Below are 11363 nucleotides of genomic sequence, written 5' to 3'. Positions count from 1 at the left end.
CTAACATCAACTCAAACTTCTCTAAAAGGGTCTTTTGTTTTTTCTATAATACAATCAAACAACCCAAAATCATGTAAGATTGTGATGGGCAACATAATCCAATCTTATGTTTTTTTCTATTACCGCATTTCTAGAATTCTACGAATCAAAGAGGCCCTTGGTGTTGTCGAACCTTTAGCGCGAAAAACAAGAAAGAAGAAAAAGTCCTCCCCCAAAAAGAGAAAAATTCACTACAGGTCCATTTACTTACACTGACGTTAGCTTTAGTCCATGTAGTTACAAATACCCGCAATACGGTCACCAAACTTGCTCTAGGGGGTCATCTACGGTCCATTATACGATTTTGTGTACGTATGCGATGAGCTGGCCCGAGTCAACCGATGCCAAGTGTGCTTTGACTGCCACATGTGCCAGCTCGCTCGAATACACAGGGAGCCAGGTTTTTTTTTGCAAAACTGACAGTTATTAAAAAGATCCCCTCCCCACCTGGTCGGATCGAGCCACCTGGTCGGGTCGGACCGAGCCACTCCCCTGCTTCTCCCTTCTCCCTTCTCCCCTGGTTCGTCGTCGCTGCCGAGGTGGTTCGTCGTCTCCGGCGTGGGCGAGCGTGGCGACGGCACCATGAGCTCGTCGTCAGACGTTGCACCTGCATCATCGTAAGCCAGGACGTGCGGGTGAAGCGGATGCTCAGCTCCAGCTTGCCCATCTTGCGCACGCCGACGAGACGCACCGCCGTGAGCGCGTAGTTGGACAGCATCCCCACCGGCGGCTTGGACAGCTGCTTGGACGTGGCGCGCACGTGCTCACCACATTGGCCGCCTCGTCCAGCACGTGGTACCCGCCCTCGAGGCAGACACGAACGTGCACCCGCCCAGCGTACTCGCCCGGTCTCGTCGCCACACAGGTTGAGCCACTGTGACGGCGGCTCGACCCGGTCGTCGGAGCACCGGTGCACCGTGGAGAGCGGCACGCGCCCCTGGCCGACCAGCTGCCCGGAGAAGACGTCCTCCATGGCGACCATCAGGAAAGGGTCGAACGGCTCGGCGCGACGAACAGCAGGTCCTTGTTCCAGCTTGGGTTGGACGCCCCGGCCGCCGCACTGCCGAGCGCGATGCGGCCGGTCTTGAACACCTGGGCGCCCAGCTGCTTCTTGACGTACAACTCAGGGAAGGTGGGGCCGAACTGCTTCGCCTTGGCATCCGGCGGCGACGGCAGCCGCAAGTCCTGCGCCTGGATGACGCTAAGGCGGAGGTACCATAGCTTGGGGCACAAGTACGCCTTGGAGCAGGTCTGGACCTGGTTGCCGCCGGAGTTGGACTGCCACGCTTCCTGGAACGCCTCGTCAACCTGCGTGCCGACCCACACGACGAGCATCACGTCGCAGGCCGCGGTACAATCCTCGGCTTGCCCCTCCTGGGTGTAACATTGCAGCGTGAGTGCCTGTCCGGCGGCAACCTCTTGGGCACTTCTTGCAGGTCGAAGGAGACGAAGCCGAGGTGCGCGTCCGGCGGAGTGGGCTCGCCCTCCTTCTCCGGCTTCTTGGCTTCCTCGTGCACGGCGACCTCCAGCGAGGAGGCGGTGAGGCTGGCCTTGTGGAACGCGAACACCTGGTCCCACTCGCCGGCGGTCGTGGCGGCTCGAATCCGCACGGTGTGTGCGCCGATGCAGAGTTGCGTGTACAGCGGCTACTTGTCGCCGCCGTCGTGATTCTTCTTCGCCTTGAGAAGCCGGAGGAACAGGTAAGGCACACGATCCACCAAGTCATACGACATGCTTCCGCCACCCGAGGAGGCCATGCTCCGCTCGACAGCGGTCTGGGGAAGGATCTCAAGATCGCCGGTGACTCATGCGGTGGCTAGCCGCATCTTGGACGGTGAGGGCGGCGTAGCCTTGGACGGAGGAGGAGGCACCGCCACCTCCTTCATGTCCTCCTTGGCTTTCCCTTCCTCATTGGGCTTCTCGCTGTCCTTCTTCCCCTTCTAAGGTGACTTCTTCTTGCCCCGCGTCCTCTGCCTTCTTCTCCTCTGGTTTGGCATCCTCTGCCTTCTTATCTTCCGCGGGCGCCGCCACCTCCATCTTCTTCTCCTCGGCAGCGGCAGGAGCAGCCTCAGTCGGCTCCTTATCCGCAGGGAATGGCTGCGGCGGCGGGAACGGACCATTTGGGAACGGGGGGAGGCCGAGGGGAGAGATCTGACCAAGGCGCGACGGCTCGGTCCAAGACAGCGGCCGAGGAGGGCTGTTTTGTTCTCCGGCGTTTTTGCAAAACCCCATGCTTTCCTTTGTATTCAGGCGAACAAGATGGCATGGCAGTCAGCGCACGCGTGGCACCTGTTGACTACTGCCATATCAGCGTGTACGTACAAGAAACCGTATAATGGATTGTAGATGACCCTTTAGAGCAATTTTGATGACCGTATTGCGGGTATTTATAACCACATAGACTAAAGCTAACGCCAGCGTAAGTTTGATGACCTCTAGTGAATTTTTCTCCCCCAAAAAAGATTGGTATTAACAGGAAGTTGGAGAGAAAACACTCTGCAACAGATCTCGTAAACCCGAAGTAACTTTAGAGTATCATGTAAAGTAGGCCCATCTTCCCTTTGGTTTACACGAAGATCATCCTCCAGTAAAAGTTTTGGCGGCTAGAAACCGCCTAGAAGCTGAAACTTTACGCGTCGGCGTCGCCCCGCCGGACCGCACTATCGTGTTGCCGCCACGCCGTGCCGCCCCACCGCCTCTCCAACCTTGCGTCACAGCTACCCTCACGCTGCTGCTGCCGCTGCCACCTCGCCACTAACCTCGCCTCATCGCGCCGCCACTGACTTGTAGTCCCTCGGACATTAGCTAGAAAAGTTTAATGGAAAACTGGAAGAAAAAACAGGGGAAGAAATTTGCGAAAACTGACAAAAACTGCTTTCAAACAACTTCCTATAGATTATACAGCCATCCAGTGAAACCACTAAGGCCTCCTTTGGTTTGAAGAAATCTTGTAGGAATTTCATATGATAGGATTTGTATGGAAAAATTCCTTTAAAGCCCTTTGGTTTGTAGAAATAGAATCCTATTTCTATGCAAGAATTTTTGTTATCCTCCACATTTCATAGGAAAATAAATATCAGGCTAAAATCAATGAAAAAATTCTTATGATGTGAATCATCCTATTCATAGGATTTTAGATACATGTCATCTCATTTCTTATGACTTTTATATTCTTGTGATTTTTCTACCTATGAACCAAAGGAGGCCTAAGTCTTTTAAGAAAACCGTTGGAGCTGCTCTTGCTTCCAAAGCAAGGTACAGAATCCTCATAAGAGATCCTTTGACCATCTTCTAGAAACACTCCCATCTTGATCTTATCATTCCATCCACTAGTATTTCGCCTCATCGCCTACATAACCGGATCTTGCTACAGCGGTTGACTAGAGCCAACTTGGATCGATCAATTGCTCGGGTTCGACTCCCCATCGAAATTCAAAATCGGAAGTGCCAGTGGCACTGCAGCCCAGGCTACAATTATCTTCGTTTCCCGTCGGCCATCCCCACAAGGAGACAGGAAAGGAGAGCGCCACACCACCTCACATGCACGTACGTCACGGGCACCCGCCCGCTGTAAATTCCAAAACCTTGAGTACTTGTGTGCCCCGCGCTCCAGAATCCAGAGCCCGTTCCTGTCGGATTGGCGCGTCTCTGTTCGGCACCCGGATGATTGAAGGGCCGAAAGAACGAACCGCAAAACTGTTTCACGGATGGAAGAAGAAAATAGCTGCAAACTGGGATGTACCGACACGGAGCTACTGGCCTGCTGCCATGTGTTCCATGGCTCCCACAATGTCGACAGTACACCACCTAGTATGGTCGGATGTACCGGGTCGAATGAGACCGCCGAACCGACGGCTTGTCGACCATCACAACTGTTTTAAGCATCATCAGCAGGACTGATCATCAACATCAACCCGGGTTTATGGACCTCTCAATGAAGATAAGAGTATGTTAACTTAGCCAAAAAAAAATAGCCATTTCACCTAGGCAAGAAGCTGCGGTGCAGCAGGAAAGAAGACAAAACAAAAGAGCAAATGCACTTTTTCCGGGGAAAAAAGAATTAATTGATCAAAAGCTGGAGCACTCAAGAAAAAAAAAAACTGCACTAAAAATATGCCCGTGTGCACATGTATAAAGGCAAAGAAGGCCCAGAAGCTGCAAATTAAAAAGACAGAACACCGAAGCACTGAAGCACAGCTCCACCTCCATTTCACACTCTCCCCTGCTTCACTTCACTGAGAGGGCGGACGGACGAAAAGCTGCTTGCTGGGAGCCATGGCTCCCCCGCTCCTCCTCCTCGTCGTCTTCCTCCTCCCGGCCCTCGCCGCCGGCCACCAGCACCCCTCCTCCTACGGCTCCTCCGCCCTCTCCGAATGGCGCAACGCCAAGTCCTCCTACTTCGCCGCCGACCCCGGAGACGCCATCGGTAAGCACGAACAAACCTCGCCTCGCTCTCCGCCCTCCCTTCGTCATGGCAGCAGTCCAAGAAACGAATCCACCAAACTGTCCTTGCACTTTTACCAAAATTCCTCGCATCCATGCCGCAGGCATTAATTAGTTTTCCTCTTTCGGTATGTTGCCGCCAACGGAATTTCCACTAACCGCACGCTCGGTTACCGGAGCTTCTCTGCTCGTACCACAGTTGGTTCTTGCGATCCTGGCGGCCATGGACATGGGTACGGAGCTGATCTGTGCTTTCTTTTTGTGGGTTGCGGCGTGCAGGTGGCGCGTGCGGGTTCGGGGATCTGGGGAAGCACGGGTACGGGATGGCGACGGTGGGGCTGAGCACGGCGCTGTTCGAGCGCGGCGCCGCCTGCGGCGGCTGCTACGAGGTCAAGTGCGTGGAGGACCTCAAGTACTGCCTCCCCGGCACCTCCATCGTCGTCACGGCCACCAACTTCTGCCCGCCCAACTACGGCTTCCCGGCCGACGCCGGCGGCGTCTGCAACCCGCCCAACCACCATTTCCTCCTCCCCATCCAGGCGTTCGAGAAGATTGCGCTCTGGAAGGCTGGCGTCATGCCCATCCAGTACCGCCGGTACGTATGCTCCATTCTTGCCTGCACTCGATCTCACTCTGCTTTGGACTCCATGTTCGGCTAGATCTAAGGCAAAAGTTTCCTTGGTTTCCTGATTCAATCTGTGTGGAGCTGGAAAAGTGCTTGCCAAGCTAGAGATTGCTTTGCTTTGCCGCAATGTGGGATCCCGGAAAAGCTGAATTGCAAGTGTCCGTTGGTGAGGAAAGTATGGGGGGGATCATGGGGGCCCTCTTCCACTGTGGTGAAGTGCAAGTTCTTTTGGTTAGGATTCGAATTAGGGTAGTTTTATCTGCTGTCCTGGCCTTCTTATGCTCTATAATGTGGCTTTCCTTTACTAACAAGGTAGTACAAAGATGCATAGAACCAAGTGTAAATGTACTAATGTGATTCAGTGTTTGGGTTAGGAGGAAAGCACCTATGAGCCTTTTGATGCAGCATCGAGCCATTGACTATCTAGAGTATCACATGCTCGATTTGCGTGATTTGATCAATTATAGTTGTACTGTACTACAGTTTGGTTCAGTATTTGCATCCTATTCATTGGTGTAAGCATTAGACTTCCGTGGCTCCTTCAGTTTATTTTCTTCTTTGGGGCTCTGTTGGAATTAAAACAGCGCTATCATCTCGATGATGATAATGCAGCTGGTGATAACTAGTTGTCCTCCCTCCGTTTTTATTTACTCCGCATATTAGGTTTGTCTAAAGTCAAACTTTATATACTTTAAACAAGTTTGTAGAAAGATATATTAACATATGCACCACCAAATATATATCATTGGATTCATCATTGTATATATTTTCACATCATATAAATTTTATTCCACGATTCACGACGGTCTATGGTTACTAGAGTGCAGAATCTGTATGCTGAGTTATCATAACTCATACGAAGAAATTAATTAAAAACATAAAGAAACTAAGCACCTCTTATCTGAGTGATTATCCTGGGTTTTGTTGACAACTGAGGAATTCTGAGAAATGTGGATCCTATTGACAGTTAGTGCTTAAAAATTATATTGACTGCTGTAAGGACTGGTTGAACCATATTAATGGAGAGTTTGCAAGAATGTTTTTGGAACTTCTAGAGTTGTTGATCTGCACCGAACTAGCATCACCAAGTTATTTGCTTCTGGGTTTACATGATGTGCCCTCCAGTACCCGGTATCACCAAACTGGCCCTACAAATAGTAGTGGCGCATTAACTGGTGTTGTCCTTAATATTCTGTGGTTATGTTTGATATTTATGCCAGTTGGTAGCTCCTTGGGATCCTTTAAACAACTTGATCTATTTTCTTGAGGGAAATTTAGTTGATTATTTGTAATACTAAAACTGTGTTAAAAAGGAACTTTGGACAGTTACTTGCCTGGCCGCTTAATCATCTTAGCTTTACTCTTTTTGTGGTTTGTGATTGGTATTTAAGATCCAAACAGATTAGGATATGGCAAATGGTAACACTTCACACTCAAATTTGGTAAATTAGCAAGCACTATTCTGGTGCTGCTCAGAACATAAAGTTAGCAACCTGCATATATGCCACACTTAAAAGGTGTAGCAGAAATCTATAATAATAGGTACTTCTAGATGTTTTCATGAATGACAGGTTTAATAAAATGTGCTGTTAATGTGCTTCTTTTATCCTCAAGATTTCATGTTTCAAATCATCAGATGACAATTAGCCTGGGGCAATTGGCAGCAATATCGATCCTGCTGTGCTCTGCGACTAAACTATGTCAGACTTTAGCTTCATCAGCTGTTATATAGCTCCTTTACTGTTAGCGTATAGCAATCAGCACTATTTCCAAGAGAAAGAATAGATGTATGGTAGAGAACAAACCACTGTTTCACGGAACAGCAAAAATGCACATCATCAATAATAAAGCTATTAGCCTATTACACAAGTTATCTGCTTCTCAGGTATGCATGAGATACCTACCTGGTGACAATCAAATTGGCCCTGCAAGTTGTAGTGGCACATTAATTGTGGTTGTCCTTGTTATTCTATGTTTGTGTTAGATATTTATGCACTGGTTGGTAGCTCTTTGAGGTCCCTTTGAAACAACTTCATTCGATTATTTTTCCACAGAAAACTTCATTATTTATTGGTGCTACTAGGACCGTCTTGAACTGAAACTAATCATCTTAGCTTGTGCTTACACTTCATTTTATTTGTTAGTGTTCAAATTCAAACAGATTACGATCGCATCTGTAAATTAGTGAAGTTCTACTCCTGAGTCATTCAGAATATAAAGTTAAAAACGTGCACGAATGCTAAACTGAAAAGTATATTATAGAAGGGTGTAATAATCGATATGTGCGTCTAAGTTGTCTAGTTGCTTGAAAAGTTGAGGTGCTTCTTTGAGATGGTTTCCTGAATGATGGATTTGTACAACATTCTGCTATCAATGTGCTTTCGTGATCCTGGAGATTTCATGTTTCTTAGGACAATTGATATGAGGGCATTTGACATGGAAATATAAATCCTACTATGATCTGGGACTAATCGATGTCAGGCCATTTCATTACTTGTTAAGTAGTTTGCAGGATTCGCATGAGAACAAGTGAAGACAAATAAAGCTACTGATAGCATTAACCTGTCGGAAAAAATGCCTCTGGTTCTTTGCTGAGATTGACTTGCTTTCTTATGAACAGCGTCAAGTGCCTTCGTGAAGGCGGCGTGCGGTTTTCGGTCTCCGGGAAGAGCTTCTTCTTCACAGTCCTAATCAGCAATGTTGGTGGCGCTGGTGATGTGAGATCAGTGAAGATCAAAGGAACAGAGTCTGGCTGGCTCGATATGGGCCGCAACTGGGGCCAGATATGGCACATCAACTTAGATCTCACAGGGCAGCCGGTGTCCTTTGAGCTCACCTCGAGTGACGGCACGACAATGACCAATTTCAACGTTGTGCCCAAGGATTGGGAGTTTGGCAAAACATACACTGGCAAGCAATTCCTGCTCTAGAGAATTATTGATAGCGACTTACAATTTCTCAAAGAAGAAAAATCATCCTATGAGTTGGTTGTAGTAATGTATATCCTTCTGAGGAACAAGATTATTATTAGGAAAGGAATATAATCTCTACTGTACATTCCTCTGAGGAACGAGCTGATTATTAGGAAACATATCAGTTTAGTGCAGAGCCTCAGATAGTTGTTCTACATACTACATGCAGTTGTAATTGTTGGATGTACTATTTCAAATCTGATAGTTGCTCCAGACTCCAGAGGCTTGATGTATCATTCGGAAATGGTCTGACAGTTGCCCCAGTGCTTGATGTATCATTCAGAAACATTCTGGTAGTTGCTCCACATGCTCGTTGTATCATTCAGGAAATAGAAGGCCATATTTGGCGTTTTGATTTCATATTTGTATTGACTAGATTATTTATACCCCGCCAACATTGAAACATTTAAGATTTTATATATGTAGATCTGCAAGAAAAAATTCAAGAATCACTCCCCAGTAAAACCAAAACCAAACAGAAAGGTCCATCTCTTCTACAGATTGCAACGAGGGATAATCATTCATTCAATTGCATTTCAGCAACAACTCGAATGTTCAATACCGGACCCATTGCAGTTCAGCTACCTGTCCAATGTAAACATTGGTTCAGTTCCATTTCAATTATAACTCAAATGTAAAGTTGCAGCAGTAAAGCTATACCAACTAAAGCTAGAAATATAATACAGTAGAACAAATTAACCAGACTTATAAAAATCAAAACCAGATTCAACGCAGCTACTTGATCAGGATTTCAGGAATAGGTATCTGCCGTCTTGATTCACATTTTTATGGAGTGTTCATACTTCATACCACTCCAACAATAACATCTCTGCATCTGTAGATCTGCACAGAAAAAATATATCAAGATTCGTTCCCCAGTGAAACCAAACCAAATCAAAAGAATGCATCTCTTCTACACATTGCAACGAGTGGTAAATCGTTCATTCAATTGCGTTTCAACTAAGTCAAATCAATTGCACTTCAGCTACACACTATCTAAAACGAGAAGTATAATAGAACAGATCAACCAAAGTTAGAAAGCCAAAACTGAATTCAACACAGCGAAGCACTTGGTAAGGATTCAGAACAGAACTAGTTTCATTGACCGCAACAAGGTATTACAGCCTATGAACACAAGACACGGAACACAACGACGCACGCCAAAGCGGTAGCAAATCCCATCTCCCACAGCACACATCACAGAGGACACACGACAGACACAGTCCCAACTACCGCTACCGCCACCCGCGGAACCCACGGATCTAGCCTCCGAAGCCGTAGAGGGTGCGGCCCTGGCGCTTGAGCGCGTAGACGACGTCCATGGCGGTGACGGTCTTGCGGCGGGCGTGCTCTGTGTAGGTGACGGCGTCGCGGATGACGTTCTCGAGGAAGATCTTGAGCACGCCGCGTGTCTCCTCGTAGATGAGGCCGGAGATGCGCTTCACGCCGCCCCTCCTGGCCAGCCTCCGGATCGCCGGCTTGGTGATGCCCTGGATGTTGTCGCGGAGCACCTTCCGGTGGCGCTTGGCGCCGCCCTTGCCCAGCCCCTTGCCGCCCTTGCCGCGCCCCGACATCGCCGCTCCGCCTAGCTCCGAGAGGTGTGCGAGATTGGGAAGAAGAGGAAGTGCTGCTGAAGCTTGTGTTGGGATTGGGGGCTGAGGCGGGTTTATATCGAGAGGATTTGGGAGGGAAGCGCGGGATTTTGGTGGGTTTGGGGCGGGAGGCGCTTGCCGGGTCGATCCGTGGGACGGTGGGTGTGGGACGTTGGATTGAAATGAAGGGTCGGATGGGGTGCGGGTGCGAGGCTGGTGGCGCGGATCGATGACGTGGCGGCGGATGGATTTGAAATTGGAGACCGGGGACTAGAGGAGCGCGGTGGATTGCAATGTGTCTGCTTTTTTTTTTGAACTGTTGCAAAGTGTCTGTCGGTCAGGACGGTATGGAACATGGGAGGGCCACAACGTTGCTCCAGAGCAAGCGGGCGGGTCAGCACTTCATTTCAAATAGTTTGAAAACCATATTTAAAAGTTTTAAAAAATACTAACAAAAATTTTATGTGGTAGTATGGACATACACTATACACCTGTGAAGTTTGATGACGAAGTAAATTAACATGTGCTACACAAAGAAGACAAGAGCGTGGATTTTTTTGGGGGGATGAACAATGTGTGCATGGTTTAACTTTTCAAATTTAAGAATTGCCATATTTTATGTGTTTCGTCATCAAACTTTACACATGTGTAGTATACATTCATATTACTGTGTAGGGTTTGTTTCCAAATAAAGCGTTCAGGACACCCGTGTGTCCAAAAATGCTTTTCACAGGTGACCCTTCTCTGTTGTGGAGTGCATGTTTTGTTTCCCTCAAAAAAGTAAGTGTAAGTTTTGTTGAAGCATAGCCAATGCTCTGCCACCGAGAGTTGTCTCGGCTCTAAACATCGTGCTCAAATTGCCTAGTTAAGTCTACTATGCAGCACTACCTCCCTAGACTAGAGATCAAAGAGGAACCCTAAAAACTAGAAGTGTATCCATGGAGTGAAAAGATAGAGAGGGGGAAGGGAGATACCGGAGGAGGACCCCGTCTCGAAGGATCTGCATGGAGCAACGATCCCCGACGGCACCTGGAGGAGCACCGGCGAGGGGAGGCGACGGCGGCGACGCTGGAGGTCCCTGGGGTGTGGAGGGGGCGCTGGTGGGAATGAACCCAAGCCCCCACCCCGCCCCACCTCTTCAGGGCCAGTAATCGCAGACCCCGTGCGCACGGTACATAGCTCGTGGACACGGGGGGGCCGTGCGCACGGTACAAGCCCGTGGACACGGGGTACTCAGGAACTTTTGACCAATGATATCCCTTGAAGGCATGGCCAAATGGAAATTCTTACCAGGCTTTGAAGGAGCATTTTAGTCTAAGTTTCCAAATACATAGCATGTGAAATCCAACACTACTAGAAGGGTATATGTGGAGCACTTTGCACTAGATGAGAAAATCAACAACACAATGAATCACACGAGAACCAAAAACACAAGAGAGACAAATACAACACACACAAGAAAACAGATTTTAACCTCCAAAGGAGGGCGGTGGCCGAAGCCACCATGTTTGAGTTTGTTTGGTATGGCACCGCGGAGATATGAACCTTTGGCCCAAGACCACTCATCTTTGAAGCACAAGTGCCACCTAAAACTGGCTAATGTGAAAGATTTTGTTCAATTTATGCACTTCTAGGATGAGGTTTACGTTTTTTCCTTCTTTTTGAGTTTCGCGGAAAAGGACTATCAAACGG

At 48.4% G+C, this 11363-nt stretch overlaps 2 protein-coding genes across 2 annotated transcripts; one reads left to right on the top strand and one right to left on the bottom strand.

Annotated features, from left to right (window-relative positions):
• The first annotated feature begins 4197 nt into the window (after positions 1-4197).
• On the top strand, positions 4198-8439 carry LOC123046219 (expansin-A10). The gene is made up of 3 exons (XM_044469526.1): positions 4198-4465; positions 4762-5077; positions 7728-8439. The coding sequence occupies exons 1-3, from the start codon at positions 4315-4317 to the stop codon at positions 8035-8037; spliced, it is 777 nt and encodes a 258-aa protein (XP_044325461.1). The 5' UTR covers positions 4198-4314; the 3' UTR covers positions 8038-8439.
• Positions 8440-9157: 718 nt separating this feature from the next.
• Positions 9158-9737, bottom strand: LOC123046220 (histone H4). The gene has a single exon (XM_044469527.1). The coding sequence runs from the start codon at positions 9651-9653 to the stop codon at positions 9342-9344; it is 312 nt and encodes a 103-aa protein (XP_044325462.1). The 5' UTR covers positions 9654-9737; the 3' UTR covers positions 9158-9341.
• Positions 9738-11363: the final 1626 nt, after the last annotated feature.

Source organism: Triticum aestivum, chromosome 2B, assembly GCF_018294505.1.
Source record: "Triticum aestivum cultivar Chinese Spring chromosome 2B, IWGSC CS RefSeq v2.1, whole genome shotgun sequence".
Taxonomy (NCBI): Eukaryota; Viridiplantae; Streptophyta; class Magnoliopsida; order Poales; family Poaceae; genus Triticum; species Triticum aestivum.
This window is presented reverse-complemented; position numbering and strand designations above follow the sequence as displayed.